At 32.5% G+C, this 23,158-nt stretch overlaps 1 protein-coding gene across 1 annotated transcript; it reads left to right on the plus strand.

Annotated features, from left to right (window-relative positions):
* Window positions 1–5: 5 nt before the first annotated feature.
* On the plus strand, window positions 6–12,741 carry LOC134278871 (ankyrin and armadillo repeat-containing protein-like; the record flags this gene model as incomplete). Its single annotated transcript, XM_062761171.1, has 13 exons — window positions 6–160; window positions 482–690; window positions 1,124–1,228; window positions 1,522–1,935; window positions 2,042–2,135; window positions 2,521–2,671; window positions 3,263–3,416; window positions 4,078–4,239; window positions 4,602–4,831; window positions 5,224–5,382; window positions 5,940–6,364; window positions 7,092–7,138; window positions 12,361–12,741. Coding segments are annotated over 13 exons (2,583 nt in total), but the record flags the coding sequence as incomplete, so codon positions are not given.
* Window positions 12,742–23,158: the final 10,417 nt, after the last annotated feature.

Below are 23,158 nucleotides of genomic sequence, written 5' to 3' on the forward strand. Positions count from 1 at the left end.
ATGCTGCGGCCTGCTTGCTGGCCTGTTGTGCCGGACAGACATTGTACGATCAGGACGGCTGGGCACCCATCCACCACGCCTCTTTCTTTGACCATGAGGCCATCATCAAACTCATGGCAAGGAGGAATAGTCCTGTGATAGAACTCCTCACTAAAAACGAGTATGTTTGAAAAAGAACTATACCTGATCAGAACGATTTTGGCCCTCTTTTCAGAAAATTCTAATTTAATAAAAGTCAATGAAAAGTCAAAATGATCTTTATCATCAAACTCATGGATATAGCAAGGATAAATAACTCCTCATTAAAAATGAGTATCATGTTTGATTACAAAGAAAGAACTATACCAGATAAGAGCCAATTTGGCTCTCTTTTCAGAGAATTTTGAAATTGAAGTTCAAAGAAAAAAAAAGATCTTTTTCATGTTTACACTTTCAAATAGCTATTAGTTTGAAATGTTTTTTATCCACCCCTCTATTTCAGTGTAAGATCCACTCCTCTGTTGTTGGCTGCTGGTTCAGGGGGTCTGTCAGCCGTTAAGTGCTTGATCAAACTCGGAGCTGACATTTCTCGCGTGGATGGGGAGGGGAACGGTATGATCAATTTAGCGGCCATGAGGTTCCACACCAATGTGCTGGAGTACCTGATTGAATGGGGCCATCAAAAGGCACCTGTCTGGACTATTCTTGTCAGTAAGTATGACAGTGCAATGAATTTTTGGGAGAGAAGCACTCTTGTCAGTAAATAGGACAGTGCAATAATTTTTTTTTTGGGGGGGGGGGGCATTCTTGTCAGTAAGTAAGACAGTGTAATAGTATTTTGAGGGGAGAGGCATTCTTGTCAGTTAGTAGAAGAGGGCAATAATCTTTCGATGGAAAGGCATAAATTTTACAAAATTGAAGGAATATGAGGAGGGTTTTTTTTATCCCCTTGCAAAGACGTTGGAGGGAATAAATTATCATGCTTGTGTGTATGTTAGTGGTTGAGTGAGTAAGGTGGGCAAAATGAAGGTGATCCTTTATATCTTGATTAATGCGAACTTTTGTGAGGGGATGTTCCACTTTGTGGTGCCTTTTTTTCATTCTCAGTATATATAAAATGAAAATGTAAAATAATTTTTGACAGAAATGCTGTCTGATCCTGACACAGATAAAAAGGACAGTGCTGTCAAATGTCTGGAAGTCCTGTCTACGTCTAAACCAGAGCACTGGAAGTCTATACTGGAAGCAGGTAAATATGACAATGTCTACTGTCTAGACATTCATGTCTACATCTAAAGATTCAACTGGATGCAGGTCTAGACATTCTGTCTACATCTAAACACAAACACTGGAAGCAGGTAAATAATACCTAGCATCTGGTGTTATCTCCATATATTTCTTATACTCGAGGTAATGATCGTGCAGGAACAAATAACTTAACAATAGAAATTTATGGATGGTTCTAAGTTAGTATTGTCAAGAAAAATCACCATCATGAAGAAGAGAAGAATTTTCAAAATCTTGATCAATTTTGCTTTCCAGGTGGTATCCCTGCATTGGTGGGCTTACTACACTCAGACAATGAGGTCCTGCAGTCTGTCTCCGCCTCCGTCATCGTAAACATATCAGAGCACCAGGAGGTCCGAGAAGCCCTAACCAAAGCCAAAGCCGCTCCTATCCTAATCCAGCTCCTGAACTCCCCCGACGACAACATCCAGTCCCGCGTGGCCATAATTCTGTCAGACATTGCCAGTATCCAGGGGAACCAGTCTCTGATCGCAGAGGAGGGGGGAATTCCCCCGCTGATAAATCTGATGGACTCAGAGTTAGAGGAGGTTCTGATAAACACGGTGAATGCCGTCCGGGTGTTGTGTGCGGGAAATCCCATTAATCAGGACGCGGTGGCGGAAAATGGCGGGATTGCTTTTCTCAGAGAGTTTCTTACTCTAGATTCAGGTTAGAGTTGTGGCACCTTATTTTAGTATTGCCTTTTTTTTAAATGCAAGCTGTGAACAAATATTTTTGAGTGAGGTCATATTTAATTTTATTTTTGATTTTCCAGAGAAACTGAAGGCTGCCACTGCAGCTTGTATTGCAGCCATTTCAGCAGGAAACAAGAAAAATCAAGATGCTTTACTGGAAGCAGGGGGTTTAGAGTAAGATTGTGTTTTTCTTCTTCATTTTTCATCTTCAAATCTATGAGAGAAGATTGCATTGTTCAAAAAATTTATTGATTTAAAAGTTATAGTCACAAATAAAATGGATGGTTGGTTTATGATAGTAGACATACTTTTATCCATGAGGTCATAATTCCATGGAAACTCTATTTCTTTGCAATCCGCTGGTAGAAAATTTTGCTGATATCTTAAGACTCTCATTATATGCTTTATATGTGTATTATTTAAGGTTTGATGGGACAAATTTCTGTGGAAAGTTTGTGACTGTGTACATAGTGTAAATTTTAAAAAGAACTTATACTAACAGTATTCTTAGAAGACTGTGATTATATCCCATAGTTAACCAAAATGTATCAATTTACAGACCGCTGGTGGAGATAATTAATGGTACAACTAACGAGACTGTGAGGGTGAAGTGTGCTAATGCTATAGAGGCCCTAGCCCAGGACAACCCAGCCTGTCAACAGACGTTCCTACGGATCAAAGCCCCCACAGCTCTCAAAAAACTCCTCAAGGTAACAGACAGACCATGGAGTAGAGGGACTTGTTGTCACTATCTGTTTAATATGTAACAGGTGTAATGCAGATTTAAAATACATGTCTTTTGACTTTATTGTGTACTCTAGGACCAAAGATGCTTGTTTGTTGGTAGCTTATCTTATACAGTAAAACTTGGTTATAACATTAAAGTCACTGGGACCTATGAAATTACTTCACTATATCCATAATTAGTTATACAAAGTATCCTTAAATTAAGGAATTCTTTAAATTTATATAGCTTGGGATCAAAGATAGCTTTGCTATATCCATGAATTTGCAATATCCCTATATAGACTAAACAAGTTTTACTGTATATTCTTGAATTGAGCAATGATTTTAATGTAGAATTTTAGTGTAGAAAGATTTTATATACATGAATTGATATATACCCTTTTATACCCTATATGCCCTTTTATTGCACTTTGGAATTAAAAAACCACATTGTAATTACTCAGTGGCATGAGTCTATGAAGTAATGGGAGAATATGGTACCTGCTTGTACCTGGTTCCAATGAAAATTGCACAAATTAAAGTCAGTCAAAACTAATTCTGCTATGAAATTGCAGAATTTCAATGTATCAGTGAAGGAGCATGGTGCCAAGGCTTTATGGGCTTTAGCCGGAAACACCACGACTCAACAGAAATACATCGCAGAGAAAACCAGCATCCCCGACATCTGTAGTATGTTACTGGAGGATACTGAAAAACTGCTTCAAGTTGGTGAGTAGGTCAAAGGTCACACAGTGTAAAGTAGGACAAAAGTCATAAAGAGGGCAAAGGTCACAAAGTGTAAAAAAAACAAAGGCCACACAATGTTAAAAGGACAAAGGTCACACAGTGTAAAGTAGGGCAAAGGTCACACAGTGTCAAGTAGAACATACGTCACACGGAATAAATTACAGTGTAAAGTAGGACAAATGTCACACAGTGTAAAGTAGGACAAAGGTCATTGTGTAACTCTCATATGTTTTATTTAAAGTCAGATACTATCACCAGTCAGTTTCAAGTCATAATCTGCATGCAGGATGCAAATTAGTCAGGTACAACTACTGTAGAAGCACAAATTTTCGTGGGGATAAAATTTCTTTGATTTGTTACGGTAACCTAGAATAGTTTCGTGGGCATTTAATTTCGTTGTTTAAAGTAACCCTAGTGTTCACTATATAGTCATATAAAATTTCATGAGGGATTTAATTTCATTGATAATTGTTAACAACGAAGTAAACAAAATTTAATCCCCCACGAATATTTATGCTTTTGCAGTATATAACTTGCTTAAGGTGAGAAAATAAACTAAGGCAAATTCAAATTTAGAAAGTTCATGTACCCTTACTACAAAAATAGATGACAAGAAATCTAATATATTTATCCTCAATTGTAGGTTGTATGATGTCCATTGCTTTGGGAAGAGAGAATATAGAGAACCAGATAAAACTAGCTCAGACGGAGGCTTTTAATCAGTTGGTCCGTCTTCTGCGAACTCATAAAGACTCCCCGCAGGTCATACTCATGGTCATACAAGTGCTTGGAATTCTGTGTGTTGGTAAGTCCACAGAGTCTTTTAATATGAAATTTAAGCCTAAATCTTGTATCATTTCTATTCAGAATAAAGTATTAACACAATTGAGCCTCGATAAGGCATGTTTCTGTAACTGAGAAATTTCATCTAACTAGAAAATTTGCTTGTGAATAAATAATTGTATGCAGAATTATGAGGCCTGGCTATATAATTAAATAACATGGTCATTTACATTAAGTGTTATTACTTTGAATTGACTTTAAAAAATTCCAGTTTTACTCCAAGGTCCACATTGTTTTTGGTGCAATTCCTCTAAAATTACAATTATATCAGCAACACAAATACATATTATCATCAATTTTATAAAAGATAACTTGTTTTGCTAGGTGTGGCTTATTGCAACAACAAAGTGACCCAGAGGAAGATAGCAGAAGAGGGGGCGATCCCCACCCTAGTGACCTATCTAAATCAGCCTCCTTCTGAGGAGGTCCAAGTGGAGGTTGCCATAGCGCTAGGTTGTATTGTCCTTAGCAACACTCGTAACCAGGAATTACTGCAGGAGGAGCCAGGGTTTAACTTTGATGTTCTACTGGATTTGTTAAAGTCAAAAAGTGAGGTAGGTTGAAAGGTTAAGCAAGGGAAATAATGAAAAGGAATAGAGATTGATGCTTAGTAACCTATCATTCTTGGGTATACTTGTACTCTGATATAGCCATTTTCTTTCACATGAACCAGCATATAATGTGGAAAGAGCATATATAGACTGTGCCTGCTGCCCAATCCATATATGTATTATAACATATTATAAAATATGTTCAAATCAAAATCATATAATGGGTTATTTCAAATTTGTGATGATTCAATTTTTACTTTCATGACAAGCATTTTTGATAAGGATCCCAAAAATTTAGAGTTTCCAAAAAAATCAAGTATCTTTCTATGTATTACAGCACTGGTATTTCCCTGTATTATTTCTGATTCCACTTTAGATATTTTATTTTTTGACAGGCAATACGATTAAGGGCAGGAATGGCTCTTACAATTTTTGCCTTCAACAACACCCCTCAGCAGTATGCCATCAGAGAAGCGGGGGGCATCAAATACTCCGTGTTTGAGCCATTCCTTAATTCCAGTATAGAGTATGATGTCTGCTATGCAGCTTTTCAGGTACAAGCTTATAAACTGTTAATCCAAAAATCATTCAGTGAAGAAATATGGTGAGATAGATTTTGTATTAAAAAATAATAAGTTGCATTTGTTAATGACTTTTTTCCTCATTTGGCTCAATACAGAATTGTCAGCAAATGGAAATTCCTGGCTCCTGCATTGTCATAAAACTTGGACTCGAACTTATTTTTGATCTCAGACTTGCTTTCAATAAGAGAATAAATAGTGGTAAATTGGGAGTGAAAACCAAGCTCATTCAATTTTTACGGCCCAAATGAGAGCCTGTTGATAAATCTTGAATATTATCCAGGATCAAATCTGAATTGCATAATTGTAAAAAAAAAGTTTTAGCAGATGCCAGTAGGGAATTAAACAGTTGTAAACGTGCTAACTACCACCAAGTAACTTCGTTTATTTAAAGATCAGTTTGTATTATTAATATCCACCTGTGATCTTTAAAAACTAACCGTTATTGACATTTGCTCTCTTTTGGAATTAACAGGAATGAAGTGCGAATCAAATTTTAACAGTTTTAAAGTATTTATCATGATTTTTAGATTGTGGTGCTAGCGCGAGTCATAGTGGACCAGGACCAGGTGAACCTAACGGCCCGTGGGGTGACCCTTCTTGTGGAGAAACTCCACTCAAAAGAAGACAATGTCATCGTTCTGGCCGCCAGCCTGCTCTCCAGTCTTGCCCACACTCGCGCGGGAATTCCGGACGCCATGGTGACCTCGGGGGCTATTGATATTTTGGTCGATAAACTCTCCTCCCCCAATGACCAGGTCAGGAGTGCTTGTGCTGTGGCCCTGGGGTATTTGACCTTCAACAGGACCGCGGCCAGGATTCTGTTCAGTGCTTGTAGAAATACGCCAGGGTTGTACAAGAAACTGGAAGAAAACATTGGGAAAAATGCCAAAATCAGTCAGGAGTTTGTTCAGGACTTTAAACGTGCTAAGATTGTGGGCCTTCCTTCTCAGTGGTTAGTATATGTGCTAAAAATAAATACTGTCAGTTAAGTTATTTGATGAACAATAATTGACTCTCAGATTTCAAAAGGGAGATAACTATGCAAAAAAAAAAATAGTTTTATTTTTTTTTTATGCCCTGATTCGTATAATCATTATCATAATTATATGCATAAATTTTACATGATAACATCACATTTTAAACAATAAACAGACCTTAAATTTATTTAAATTTTTAAAAGCAAAAATGTTCATCATTGAAGTTTTTGAGCCCACTTGCTCAAAATAAGGTCAAGGTCATAGGGTCAAGATTATTGGTATAAGTTATAGAATAATCCTAAAATATTGTCAGTGCTCATTGAAATTTTTAAACCTGTTTTTGAATGAAGCTCACATAAGGTGACTAGTAATTATATTATCAAAATCATTTACTATACCTTTATCTAAATCTTGGAACAAAATCAGCTAGGATTTACTAGTATACTTGATATAACAGGGTGTGGTAGTTATTTGAAAAAAAACTAACATATTTTCACTGTGTCATATACAATTGTCATATATATTTGCACGTCTAGTCACTAATTGGAATTTACATATTGCATCATTGATATATCTTTCATACATCATAACATTCTTTTCATTAACTATGATTTATTTTTCATCCTTTGTTGTACAAAATCTTTACATGTGTAACATGTGATGTCAGTTTGACCTCAGTTTGACCTCTGAACTTTGTTGTAGTCTTGAGATTAATGGTGGACCCCCAGTAATCCCCCCTAGTCGAAACAGTAAGTAACATTTATCTCCCTTTAATGCAGTTTGTTATTGTTATGAAACACGTGTAATGCAGTAGCAGCTGCTAGTTTCAGCTAAGCAGAATAGTTATTGCTAATTCAATACCTTAAACACCCAATTTTATGTTAACGCCCCCAAAATCTACCTGATTCAAGATCAATAATTTACCGCCTGTCAATCACAGAAAAAACAATAGCTTCTGATTTGATTGACAGGTGAGCTACCTGTGCTACCTGATAATCTGAGTTTGCATGTTTTGAAAACAATGACCTGGTCACGCGTCAGACTCTTTCATGTACCCGCATAGTATACACGCGGGTTAGAAAACTCCCATATGTTTGAATTTTATTTTAAAAAATAATTGAAAGTAGATTATTAAAACAATGACATTATAAATTATTTCTTTTCTAGCTTCACTGCTGTTTGTTACTTGTAAGTGTTATATCGTCCACATTATCTGTAGAAAAAAAGACCGCGTCCACAGAAACAGGCTCTAATTGCCGTAATTGGAAGTCCGACGATTTAAATTATTTTTTAAGAAATGGGATATAAGAAAAATATTCAGCACTAATAAACGTCAAAGCATAGTTTTTAAAAGATGTTTTATTTTGTACTATGGCTACAATCCGCACGATGTTGTACAGAAATTGATGTCAGAATTAATGCTCGAATTTCCTATAGTGTCTGTATACAGTCAATTCTCGATAAACCGCCACCTTTTGTAATTCAGAAATCATGGCGGTATAACGAATTTGGCGATGAATTGAATTTTCCATCATTTAGGAAACAAGAAGTAGAGTTACCGTTCTTAACAATACCATTCGCACTTCTATTTGTATAATTACTTGTATAAAAAATTATATATACTCCTTAATTTGAGAATACTTCAAGTAATTTTTATGTATAGTTTAGCTAAAACAAAATGTGCATAAAATAAAGACAAGTATATGTGTATGCATGTAAATCTGCAGTCTGATATTGAAAAAAAAGTGCTGGGTCGATCGTCGTAAGATATTGCCGATAGTACGTAAAATGAATTCTTGAATAAATTCATTGTTAATGGCAATATTGTTAATGAAACGTCCAGAATTTATAACGTATATTAATTTTGAAAGCAAATTTTGTATTGTTTAAAGCAGAGATCATTAAGATAATATCATTATCGGCATGCTTTAACAACGACGGTTTTCAAGGCAAAGCCGTGACTAAATGATTTTTATTTAATAGAAAAATTTGGTTATATAACAGTTCGTGTAAAATTATTGTTTATTGAATTCTTAATTAATTATTTAATTGCATGTAGCTTGTGTGGCTTGGCATGCTTAACAACAGGGATGGCGTCAACCAATTAGCCGCGCTTCACTGACCACACACACCTGTGGCGGTATATCGAGATAATTGACTCTTAAAAATGGACGTTTGTTGTGAAAACAGGGTGGCGGATGGCGGTATGCGAATTTGGCGTTATAAAGAGAATTTTATATAGCAGGAAAAACGTTCTTGGGAAATCATGGCGGTAATGCGAAAATGGTGATGAATCGAATGGCGATAATTCGAGAATTGACTGTATATACGTAATGAAAATGTGAAGATAATTAATAGTGATCGATTCTGAAAAGAAATCTTTCTAACAATAAAATTTTGTTAACACACAGAGAATAAAAAATATGGAATATTTTGGACAACATTGTTGGCCAGGGAAAAAAAAAACCATTCCGATCGCGGTAAATGCATGTTCATATGCACGACGGATAGGTGGATTAATAATTTTTTTTATTTCAATATTCAGACTTTTTTAATCAAGTGATTTCTTTTATTGAAGATTAAAAAAGATAAAATTTATTGATTTGTAGTTTTTACTCGTGATTTTTTCTTTTATGTAAGGAAAACATTTTCTAAAACGATATACGTGTATCTTATTATTTTTTTTCCTTCAAAACATTACCATGATTACGATAAATGCAATAAGTTTACGAATAATTTTCATATTAAAATAATTATTTTACATAGTTTCACTCAAAACCAGACACAAAACACGTAATGATGACCCTGATTACCAAACACAGACTTCCTGTGTACTGCTATATACGTGTATACAGATTTTTGACATCTTGGGTATTAAGGGTCTCCAGGTAAATAACACCACTGTTACTTCGACCACTCCCTCTCCTCCTGTAACCGTACGGTAAAAAATTGGGTCTTTAAAGGTACTTGGACACAGATTTGAAGTTAATATTTTCTGTATAATATCACGAATTATACATTTTAATAGCATTTCAAACAAAAATTAATTAAAAATCTTGTTTCATTTAAAAGTTATTAAAACTTTAAATTTTTTGGCGGTTTGATTGACACATCCTTGCACTTTCACAAATTTTAACTTTATTCTTAATCCTTAGAAAAAGTGGCAATCCTGATGTGTATTAATGAGAAATATTAAACCTTAAATCCAGAAGAATAATTTTATCCAGAGTAGAAATGTTAGAAAGCCCTGTAACTCCTTCACAAGTATTGTCATTCCGTTGTGTACAGAGTTTTGCGAATCGATCACACTCGTGTTATGTACACAGGTTTTTGTAAACATGTTATTGTTTGATGTTTACGATTCACCGGGTGCGTTCAATCGCCAAAGTCTGTTCACCACAACTGCACGGACTGACAATATATTGTGTGTTTGTTTTGCTTTAGAACATGCCTACTCTGAATTTTCTGGATTATAGTATTAATATTTTTCATTAATACACATCAGGATTGCCTCTTTTCCTAAGGGTTAAGAATAAAGTTAAAATTTGTGAAAGTGCAAGGATGTGTCAATCAAACCCGCCAAAAAATTTAAAGTTTTAATAACTTTTAAAGACGTACAACACACTGGGGGAGATAACTCTTGCGATTTCAATTGAACGTTTGACGTGACGTCAAATTTAACGTCAAAAATAAAGCGTCAAAACGACGAATAAAACGATCCCGATGTATATCAACCATGAAATAAAATTGGGATATGGGGCTTGGCTGTGATTGTGCGCACCATACTCAATCCATAAGTATTTTTAATTAACCCGATTAAACTCCGTAAAAAGCAAGACATAAAATACCATCCCTTAATGTTTATTTCATTTCATTTCATATACAATAAATTGTATTTTTGAGCAAAGTGCAGCATTTTTTCTATTCTGAAAATTTTGTTTACATTGCCGAAATTCTCCTTATGTACAATTGGCTATATAACATTCCGATTAATGGTCTTCATTACAATTTGTGCATACACGATATAAATATTGTTTTTCTTCTTTAATTAAATAAAACAACAATAAATAAACAAAAAACTTTTTACAATGTAAAATCGATGTTGTTCTCAGACCCTTACTGATCAAAGAGGAACAACTCTGAAAATGTAGATGTTTATTTTCCTCCCTTTATTCACGGTTTTCCACAGAATCAGATACATTTACAGCAAGACCTGATAAATCCGAGAATTGAATACTATAGACCTCATATACACAATGTAAGTATAGAATTGAAAAGAATTGTTCACTTGTACTGAAATTATCTGCATTTATGAATATCCTATTTCAGCAAATCGTAACTTTGACTTTCTGTCAACAATGTCGGTTCGCATTTCCTCGAATCAAAACAAAACGTAGCCTATAAGATTTTAAAAAATATCAATGTGCGATTTGATATAAATTGAAATAGATGAAGAGTTTAATTATTGATATTTTGATGTTAATGTGGACGAATACGGTATTTTCATTTTAACTTTAGAAGCGACGACATTGAAAGAAATGCATACAATATGAGGGGTGTATGTACATCTAATGCAAATGTCGATGTATCCCCACGGCCACATACTGTCTCGTTTGAAATAATGACATGAAAGAGACTACAATTATTCCATTTATATCACAGGAGAGTTGAACATACACCATTTTTTAATAAAATTAAAAATCAACATATTCAAGTTCAGCAAAACTTGAATTCGTATCCAGGTTTCATGTGATATGGAATGCATAACGCAAACGTATATGGACTAAACACTAAAATCTTTTAGTAATTTTTTCCTGATACATATAAAAAGAGTAGTCAATATTTATTCTGCATTCATGAATTTAAAAAATAATGCATACCTCCGGGATTCTTGACGAAATACCAGTATATTTGCACTGTAAACGACGTTTCGTCAAACGCTGATGGTCTGCGACGCAAAAAAGAAGGGGGTGGGGGTGATAGGGGTATTCAAAAATTGCCTAAAAATCTACATTTAAATACGCTTTACATATGAGAACTTTTAAATTTGTAAGGTAATATATTTTTAAAGCAAAAGCAATATTCCAATTTAATTTTTTTGATGTGTATTTGTAGATTTATATAACAAAGTGATCGACCCCCGTCTGAAAGACGCGCGGGAACGTGTTTTATTGAGAAAGGGGGGGGGGGGTAATTTTCCGCTATTAAATCAAAACTGGTCTAAAAAAAATTAAAAAAAAAATTATTAATATTATTTTTACTACCAGCTACCTAAATAAATTTTTTTATTAAAATTAAACGACAGGTTTTTTCACAAAAAAATTTTGAATTTGAAAAATACGCAATTTTCAAGGCTTAGAAAATTCATAGTTTTTCAGTTTAAGGTCTTTAAAAATTGTTTTGATGATATGTATATCAAAAAGATGACTATGTTTTAGTGTTAAATGGTTAAAGGAATAAGGCAATAAAATTTGACATATATACCTGGTTTTTTTGAAAATCAAGGTTTAAGTAGTTCATTGATAAAAAATTTTCACTCCTTATAAACAATTAAAGGGGGGTAACTTTCGGAGGTTCCTGTCCAAAAACCACTCGAACGATTTTGTCTAAAATATGCATACATGCAGTAGATATAGTTATGTACTACATATACAAAAATAACGAAAATTAAACGACAGGAATTTTTTGGGGTAGGTGTGTTGTACATCCTTAAATGAAATAAAATTTTCAATTAATTTTTGTGTGAAATGCTATTAAAATATATAAGTCGTAATATTATAGAGAAAATATTAACCTCAAATCTGTGTCCAAGTACCTTTAACTTACCTCTAAACCCACTTCTGATGTTTGGAGAGGTCCGTGATTGCTTTGCTCCCAATTTGTATTGTTTCCAAATTGAATCAATAGATTTTTGCATTCGATAACTGTTCATTATCTAGATATTTTACTCTACTACCTTCTTGATTTCCAGGTATGAGACCGATGACTGGCTCGATGAGCCGCGCTACGACAGCTCGAGCTACAAGTCGAGCCAAATCAGCCCCCGGGCAGCGCGGGAAAAGGTCGCCTAACCCCAGTATAGTTGTAAGTACCCCCGACAACAGTCGCCCCTCCACTGCTGCCACGGTCCGGATCCACCCCAGCTCTCTCTTCAGACCCGCCAGTGCCACCACCCCCAGCAGAAAAGGGGTGCGGTCCCCCGACCCCACATTTAAAACTCGTTTGTCTTCTTGGAAGGAGGAAATCTGAGTCTCAATATATCAACTAAGCTATTAATTGTGTTCTAAATAAATGCTGGAGGACAATTTTTTTATGATGATATTTCCAGATTGTAAAACCAGACTGTAATATATGAGTGCAAGATAATTTTTTTTTTATATTTCTGTAAAATTTATAAAATTTTGTTTTCAGATTTACTTTTTGTTCTATTTTCAGAGTTTTAATGTTCAAGAGAAAAATTTGAAATTAAGTAAGCGAACAACAATGGCATAAAATTTGAAAACTAATCATTACTTTAAAAAAAGTCAATTTTTTCCCATTTTATATTTTTAAATTGGAGAAAAATTGTTTGAAAAAAGCGGTATTCTACTGAAAAGGCAAACTTTATGCCATATATGAAATGAAATTATATGCCTCCATTTTTTTTTTTTTTTTTTTTTTTTTTTTGGAGCCAGACACTTGAGTTTAATAAAAATTTTGCATGCACAATCTGGATTTTTGACACTTAATTTTGATATAAAATATTTTACCTTAATTATATTTAATGTTTTCAATTGTAAATTGAAGAATAAAAAGCTGCTAATTAAATTAAATTTATTTAACCAACAACAATTTTTTTAAAGAAAAACACATATCAGATTTATATAATTATACATTTTTTTTTTTTACAATTGTTCAATTTTATTTGCTGTACATAATTTGATTATGATTGCTAGCCCATTACACTTCTTTGGTTTGCTTATATCAGCATATTGCCGTTCACCATTGCTAAATGACTTGATCAACTTTGCTGCACATTTGTAAAGCTATAATAGTGTTCACTGCATTTTACATGTCGTAAAAACAAGATTAATGACAAGATATTGTCTTCATTAACTGTACCCATTTGTACCTTGTGAAATTTTTGTTGCACTGTTTGTAAGCATTTGTTGCATGTTGCTGAGATGTGAAAGTTGCATGTTGCTGCATTTGGCCTTGGACTTTGCTAGTGTTCATTATTCCAACAGAGATCAACAGCTGTTTTTGCCAATTAATTTTTTTTTACATGTATTTAAATGTATTTAATATGTGATCCAATCATGTCAAAATTGTTAACAAAATGGCATATATCAAAACGAATTTTTTTTTGGATAAAGAATTGTATTCCTGGATATGGGTTGGGGTGGGGGTTAGGGTGAGACCTTTGCTGGACAAACATGTATATTTATTAAATTTACATTAATGTGGGTATAATTGTTGGATCCGTCCATGGAAAGTTTTTTAGTTTACCTCAAAGTGATTAACCATTTCATTAATTGTGTTAATTCATATGTTTCACAAAATCAGTAAGTTTTTTGTTTTTTTTTTACAATAAATATCAGTATTTGATAAGGAAAAAAAAAACACACCCAAAAATCTTTTTAATATATTTTTCCTTTATTAGAAATCTAAATCATATATGATGCACAGAACAATTTTTGAATCTGATTGTTGAACTTTATAGAAATTTGAGATTTTATTCATACTTCTGCACTTTTTAGCTTTCAAGATACATGTCAATCACTAAAAAAATGCAAGTTATAGATTATAATTAGGCTAAAAATTTGGGAAAAAAAGCTGTCTCATTTAAATCTGTGATATATTCTCTGAAATTTTGAAAGATCAAAGATAAAAAGAAAAGAAAAGACAGTAGTTGTTAAATGACATCCCATGAAGGAAAAAAATCAATAATGTTTTAAAAATTTTGTATAGGACTAATAAAAAAATACATTTGTCTGTATATGTACATGTTTGCATGTGAAGTCATTTAGATATTATAGTATGTAAACATGAAATGAATTTTTTTATTTTAAAAACTTTAAAAATTAACCTACATGTATTTCAGTGTTTAATTTGTAAATGTTATAATTTTATGTCCATCAATTTTATTATAATGTAAGTTTTGAATGACATTTTTAGCTATAATTATAGCTTTATGCATTTTTATAAACTAGTCTGTAAAATATTTTTTGATCTGCTCAGCTAATGCTGGGTTGTTTGTGCACATCTTACTACATGTATATTTATATTAAATTTGTTTACATTTTGTACATTTTATTTTGTTATCAACTGTGATAAGTGCTTTTATATTTCCCACTTTGTTTTATATCTTTATAAGATAAATATTTTTCACTGTTACATATTAATATTTACACTTTATATTTGAAAAAAAATATATGAATTTGTCAATTTTCAAAGTTTACTTTTTTAAAAATTCAATTACAGACCATTTGTAATAAAGTAGAATGTGACTGAAATATTGTGCCTTTTCTCTTAAATACTGAAGCATGGTAATGGTAATTGACTGAGCCGTAAGTACTTTAATTGTGCATGAGTAAAACTTGATTAGTACTTGACTTTGACTTGTGGGAGGGGGTGATAACGGTGATTTCACCTTTCTGTTAATATCAATATATCAAAGAACGAGTGTTTTTCAAATTTTAAAACTTAAAAATTTCAAGATTTATAGAATAAATAAAAGAAAACTGCGTGATCTTCATTTCCAAATTTATTTTGTGACAATATTCATAATAATTTTATATTAACCTTATTGAAAAACAATTGTTTCATACATCAATTACAGCCCATTGGCAATCCAATATTGAATTTTCACAATACATGCCAAATAAGAGGTTAGATAGCATTACAAACATGAAAGGAGATGTAATTATAACATTAAAAAACAGACTTTTGTCAAACTTTCACCATGTTTACAATCATGAAGAAGAAGACATGACTTTAAACATGTTAACATGTTATCCTTCTTTGAAGAAAGCACAATATGCAGTTTTCTTTGAACTACCATAATTACTACTGCCTAACGAAGCAATAACTGCTGACATATATTTACAAATATTACAAAGTTGTCAAACTTTCACATTCATGCAGGCAATATTTTGAGAACTAAATATGTTACACCAAAACTTAATTTCGAAGCGAGCAACAAAATACTTTGATCTTTACATTGAGTTTACTATTGCCAAAATATTGTGGCAATTCTGAAACATATATAAAACACTATATTGTGTTTCCACTAACAAGTTAATCCCATTCATAATGGTCAGGCAAACAAATAACAAACCTATCATTGCCTTTAATCATATACAAACACTTTGACTGAAAATTATCAGTATTTACAATAACTCTAGATTTAACTTCCTTTACTATGGTGAGAAAAATAAGATTAAGCACCAGTTTCATCATCTGACAACACATTTTCCATCTTTTCAAGCTTTTTACCAATAAGAATGCTGGCAGTTTTGATCAAACATCATTAATTTTTCAACAACCAAAGAAACATTAATTTCTTTTTGTTTTAATCACATAATTGATGGATTTCTAGATTTACTTACATTAGATACCCTTCACTCCCTAATTCTAGGCACATGATTTAACTAGTCTCTATATTTCACCCATCTCCCAACCCTTCATAGTCGTCTCTAAAAGTGATAATCTAGCTTGATAAAAATTTGTTAGATTGCTGAAAATTCACTTCAAGTGAGTTTATTGCCTGTAGAGACAACTATAAATGGTAGGGAGGTGGATAAAATATACTTATGGGCAACAGAATGTGTCTAGAATTAGGGAGTGAAAGGAAGTTAATTGACCGGTGCTGGAAAGTGGAAAAATTCTCCCCAAAAGTGCGCAAAAATATTTTTGCATTACGGGATCTGTACACATTGCGTTATGGTCAGAGACAAATACAAGTATATAAACCATAACGCAACAGATCTGCAGCTAGATTTCTAAGTACAATTCTTGTCACTTTCAGAATACATGTATATTAAATTGCTTTTCACAAGAAATCTATCAAAAATACTACACATGGATTGTCTAACTCAACATTCAGAAAATTCTCGATTGCTAGCTACATGCTCCAAGATTTTCAAAAATCCAAATACCATTTTCCCTATCCCAAAAAGTCTACTTATACCATTTTTAAATTAAAGCAAAATTGTCAGTATTTTTGTCAGTTGATGAAATTATCGAGGTAAAAAAAGAAACCTCAGAATAGTACGTACATGATCATTGTAAATACATACGAGTAAATATATTGCTGAAGATTTTTAAGGCAGTTCTCTATAAATGTGATATATTGCTGAAGATTTAAAAGGCACTGCTCTTAGGGACCAGGCAAAATTTATCACAATGATTTGACCAGTACAAAACAAAATCCTCATTTTGAAAAAGTATACGTGTCCCGGCCATGGCTTTGGTATTAAAAAAAATATCAGTCCCATGCTTTGGGATTTTCTGTATAAAAAAGTAATTGTCCCATGGTTACATCTCGGTGTTAGTGAGATAATGTGGAACAAAAAAATTAAAGAGTCTCTCAGACTACAGATATTTCAAACATCGAAATCAATGTTTTTTGTTTACGTTCATTTTCATCTGTTGTAATATTTTCCATTAAAAGATTTATGTTGCCATTTGTATCCTTCACTTCAGTTTCAAAGATATGTTTTTTTTCCCGAAATTTAAAAAAAAAAATAAAATGAATACTTCTTTTGGGTTAAGTACTGTTAGTCATTGAAAAAGGTTTGTGTCCCATGGGTACTTAATGCTGAAAATGTCTTGGTACCATGATTAAACTCATTGTCCCATATGCCCGTTTGTACCATCATTACGATAAATTTTGCCTGGTCCCTTAAACACAGGTAGAAATGTTATCGTCTACTGCAACGTAGATTTTAAATTTGGTCTAGTCTCTACTTGCTTATGGATTAAAATATCATTGCCGACATTAAGGAGGCTGAGGGGTCATCAAATCAACAAATTAACCACCAGATTTAACTTATTTTTAAGCTGTCAACTATCATTTGGCAAAGAAAAAATTCATACATTTTAGTTTTAAAATTTGATCATTTTTGTATATCTTTATATGGAGCTCTTCTTCTAAAGGAGATCGAAATAGTCTGAAAATGGCTGCCACACCCCAGCCTCTTTTGCCTCTTTAAACCTTGATATTTGATAGTCATATGATCGAAATATATCATGCAACACTGATTATCAATATGGACAAAACGTTCTAAATCTTTTAAACTATGATCTGGATATTTTCCGGATGGAACTACATTCCTGTAAGTATTTCAATAATTTATAAAGAAAATCAGGGATTTATCGTCAAGGGTCCTAAATCGGTGGGGTTCCTAAATCGGTGGTATTTCCCATTGGGCACGCGCGTTTTCTTACCGTGCGAGATCTGACGTCATCGATTTTTGCGTAGTGTTTGTAAACACGGAAGCTTACGACTCTGTGAAAAAAAATCCAAAATGCCAGAGAAAAGTGTAAGTAAATGGATGATATTGTCATATCAACAAAAAATACCATATTTTCTTAATGCTAAAAATATTTAAATGTAATTCACTTCTAAATATAGATTTAAAAGAAATAATTAATCGAAATACATACTGTAGTCGCAGCTTACCGTCTGCGCTTTCAAGTCACGTGACTGTCATATGGCTAGCATAATTAAATAGAAATACAGAGGATGTCCAAAAGTTAGTGTCTGTTATATGTTTTTGATACCGGGGGTATATTTTTCTAGATCTTGTTGGTAAATTGTTAGTAAATAAATACATAGAAATTAATTCAGAAATCTAAAGAAAGCTATTGAAAGTTTATATAGTTTCATGTTGGTAAAATAAATAAATACAAAAAATGAATAAAAAATAAATAAATAAGTTGTTTTTGTGAAGTGAGCTAAGTGTAACTGCGAAAATTGTAACCACTGGATCCACTTGCAGTTTTGCTGCACAACAAAAGTTATAAGATTTGGTTATGAATTTATTTATGTCCCTGTCACAATAATAAATAAAACTTTAATAGAATTTTTATTTATCCCTTTGTTCAAGTATACGATTTAATAGTCGTTGTTAATAAATTTATGCCTGTGGTTCGTGTTATTAGGGTAAAAACTTTTGAGAAGTACCATACCACCGATTTAGGTACCTCAACAGTTCTGCTTACGTAAACAACAAGGAAAAAAGAAATCGCAAGAAAAACAAATTATAGATTTTTTTATTAGCTAATATGGAAATAATTTGATTAAATAAAGAGTCCCTCAGAGGTTAGTCACATTTGTTTTATTTTAATCTTTCCCGTCAAGATTATTTTATCGCGAAGGTTGCTAATACCACCGAAATAGGTTCCTCGAGGATATATACGTGGCACACCTTTAAACCGGTGAAAAAAATCAATAACGTACCGCCATTTTAAAGCAGTGTCTCAATAAGGTTCATTTAAAATGTTCTTAAATAAAGGAGTATTAACCTCTAACGTGCGAGTACCCATTATTGCCGAGTACCCATTATTGCCGATTTTTGTTTTTATGTTTAAAAATCTGTTAAACGGTAGTTATTTGTAATTTTTTTGCAAGATACATAAATTACACAATTTTTTCAAACCACCAATCGTCTCGGAGAAAGAAAAAGTTGTTTAGAATTAATAAACTCACCGGTGATATTTCAAGTCTTTGAAAACACACAAAAAAGCAGTCGTGCGACAGGACATGCCATAGAATTTTCGACTAGAATTCCACATTCCTGACAGAATCGGTCATGTTTTGGTGGAAATCGGATGAATATTTTCCTGTATGCACTGATACTAAACGAAATTATCAAAGATAATATTTCTACTTGCAGTATTTCACGAAAATTACGATGAGTACCGTCAGTACGAAGCGTCTGCTGTACGACGCCATTTTTGTTTAAACAGGGGAGCGGATCAAAATCCACCACACGCACCTGTTCTTCATAATTCTGCAATTAGGTTATTTTTATCAATTTATATTTGCGCATATCGCCTCAAAATTATATGGACAACTTTTTAAATTAAAATAACAAGGTGGAAGTGTCTTATTTATTTTTTTAATAAAAAAAAAAATTATAAATGGGAGTATCAGAAAAAAATTTCACAAGTTCTGGATGACATGAGAGTATAAAGGCATATTCTGGATTCATCCTTTGAGAAACAATATACTTAATTAATAAACCACTCTAATATTATTTTTTTTTCTTCAAAAGAACACACACAATAAATATTATGAAAAATGAAGTTCTTTTGAGGATAGGTACAGTACTAAAATTCCTTCAGAGATTTTTTTTTTAACAAAAACCCCATTTGGCAAGTCATTTTATTGCTACAAAAATTGGAAAGTGAAACCCTGGAACTAAAAGGTCCAAAGCTTTTAGTCATGCTTTATAATTGAACAAAATTCTTTCAAATTATAAATACCATGGTTACCCTCAGCTATTGATACAAACTGTAACAAACATGAACTTTAATTTTGTGAATTTTAAAGATATCCATACATGAAAATAATTCAGTTAAGAAACATATGATGAATTGAAATCTTAATAATGCAGTATTTATTGAACTTTTTTGTAGTTATATATAGTCCATAAATATACATTAACAAATGCACATGTTTATACAAATTTAACAAAAACACTTTAAGAAAATTAAAATGTTTTGAAGCTGTTTTATTTGTTCATCTTGCAACTTGTGAAAAAGAAGCTTGTAGGTAACAAGATAACACCCACTCCAATGGTTTAGACTACAGAGTACTTTAAAATTAAAGTTAAGCAAAGTCAAAATATTATTTACTGTTTGCTAAATTAGCAATATCTGGAAACCAAATCTAAGCAATGCATTTTTTATCTAATAGTCTGCTTCTGAAAAGAGGAATAAATTGTCTACTAAAATAAATAAATAAAAAGACATATTGTATACTTCATAGATCATAAAACTTCTGGAACATGGGGGACAAACTTACACAATTCTCTGTGTACATGGTGTGGGTGATATTTTAATTTAGATTTTTTTTTAATGGAAGGTGTTGGAAAAAAAATACCAAACCAAAAAATTGGATCTGCTTTGCAATCTACTTTTACTCAGTGGAATTAATGGTTTTTTATTAAAGATTTTATTAAAGAAGGTGGAATTAAAGTTCAACTGAAGATTACTTGTGTAAAAGGCAGAAGAATTAGAAATAAATGCATTCAAAAATTTTTATGGCTTATGATATATATAAAAATTCTACTTACTGAGCTTAATTTAAGTGGAATGTAATAATAGTTCAAAAACATTTTTTTCCTAAGTACTATCAGAAAAGACAAGTAAACAAACACATGCTAGAAGTGTTTCATTTACAAGCTACATCAACATACATGTGTGTAACAGAAAATGTTCAAATTCAATTCAAATCTTTTTAACACATGAAAATAATTTTGTTGATTTGACATAGATAGTACATGCCTAAATCCTAATTCTGTATCAAGCATTGCAAAACGATACATGTATATACATCAACAGTCATAAGGTACCTGAGGTTAGTACAATATACATCACTTCTAATTAAAATTAGATGTAAGATCCGCTCGCATACTCGCTACACTAACATCTAACAAAATCCCAAAGAGGGTCACGTCTGAGGTCAAATTCTATCAGCCAATCAAATTGTCGCTCGCAAAATCAGTGTACATTTATTGACGTAATAGACACGAATATGTCTAGAGTTGTTCCGAATTTGACCTCTGACGTGACCCTCTATGGGATGTTGTTAGATGTAACAGGGGTTTTCCTGGCTTGTTTTTGGGTCCGTTTACAGGACCCATTCCCAATCAAAAAATCAGCCATATTTTCCCAATTCTGAATCTTTTTTTCCCAATTTTGTATTCTTAATTTTTTTAGAGAGTTTAGAAAGAAGTACAATACTTTGTTTCCCTGCAAGACGTCTGAAAATCTCTAATAGGTGTCAACATGTAATCATATCATCGAGCTATGTAATTTTTTTTATCATCCAAGAACTGCTGAATAATGTGTAACTCTTTATATCTGTCTACAGTTGTTTACTCTATTGTAACACAGACACTTATTGGTCCCTTCATTTTCATTTATATGGGAAAATAACAAAATTGTATTTTTTCTTGTAAAACTGCTATTTTAGTGGGCATACTTTGATAACATAACACCCCCTTTATTAACATCAAGTCATTATCAACCAATATGATAACCCAAAGTATTAACTATATTTTTTAATTTCATTTACTGTCTTTGATTCATAAATTATATTGAGAAGTCTTCTATCTGTATAATTTGCTTTTGTAAAACAGACATTGAAAAAAAAATAGGAAAATAAAAAATTAGGTTTAATGATTTTTTTTATTTTATATAAAAACATCATTTAAAAGATAAACAGAAACAAAAGCATGGAGACATTATTTTCATCATACAAAATCATACATTTCTTTAAAATCAATACAAATGAAGAATATATATAAGGAAAAATCAGAAAAATACCCGTGTGTGATAAAAATAAAAAAATGAAAGAACAAGATGTGTTTGTGAAACACTATGCGCCCAGCGGCAACAAAATTCTAAAAGAACTATTTTTAGCATATGTCACAGTCAAGGTCATTGACCTTGGTGTCATTTGAAAGAAATTGATTAGTAAAGTATGGATACCAAATATCAAGTCTCTATCTCTTGTGGTTCAAAAGTTATGGCAAATAATTATACAAAAAAACTATTTTTAGCAGAAAATTCAGTCAAGGTCACAAGTCATTGACCTTGGTGTCATTTGAAAGAGATTAATTAGAAGAGTTTGCAAACTAAATATGCTGTTTCTATCTTCTATGATTCGAAAGTTATGGTGAAGGTTCAAAAACTATTTTTAGCATACAGGTCACAGTCAAGGTAACAAGGTCTTGACCTTGAGGTCATATGATAGAGCTTAATTAGTGGAGAACGCATATTAAATAGTAAGTCTCTATCTTTCATGGTTTAAAAGTTATGGCGAAGGTTAAAGTTTGCAGATAAAAGTTATTTTTAGCATATAGGACACAGTCAAAGTCACACGGCCATTGACCTTGGTGTAATTTGAAAGAGCTTAATTAGTGGAGCATGCGTACTACATATGAAGTCTCTATCCTTCATGGTTCAAAAGTTATGGCGAATGTTAAAGTTTGCAGACAAACAGACAAACAATAAAACAGACAAACAAACAGACAGAACAAAAACAATATACGCCCCGGATCCATCAATCCAGGCGCATAAAAAATGTCTGAAATAGAAAAAAAAATTTTAAACCATGTTAAAAAATACATTCAAAGAAATTACTTTTCAAAATAATTGGACTGTTTTTATACTGTTGACTCGAATATGTTTTAGTCTTTCTAATTATTAGTATACATTACAAATACTGTTGAAGTATCATGGTGCATTGCAAAGCAGTGTTCTGATATTTTATTGGTCTCATTAATCCATGAAAAAAACATTTTGTATGTCACATATATTTTATGTGAATCTTCTTTATATCGAGGGACCCATGAAATTACGCCCTCAAGAACCAATACAATTTTGCTTACCCATAAATATTAACCCCCCCCCCCCGGAAATAAAATGATACACTGAACATGAACCATAAGGAGATAACGAACAATTAATCAAGATCAAAAGTCCATAAAACAATACAAATTAGGAGCAGAGCAAACACGGACCTCCTAAACATCAGAGGTGGGATCAGGTGC

This window comes from Saccostrea cucullata, unplaced genomic scaffold (assembly GCF_032062105.1).
Source record: "Saccostrea cucullata isolate Sc308-1 unplaced genomic scaffold, CSIRO_AGI_Scuc_v1 ctg5925, whole genome shotgun sequence".
Classification (NCBI taxonomy): Eukaryota; Metazoa; Mollusca; class Bivalvia; order Ostreida; family Ostreidae; genus Saccostrea; species Saccostrea cuccullata.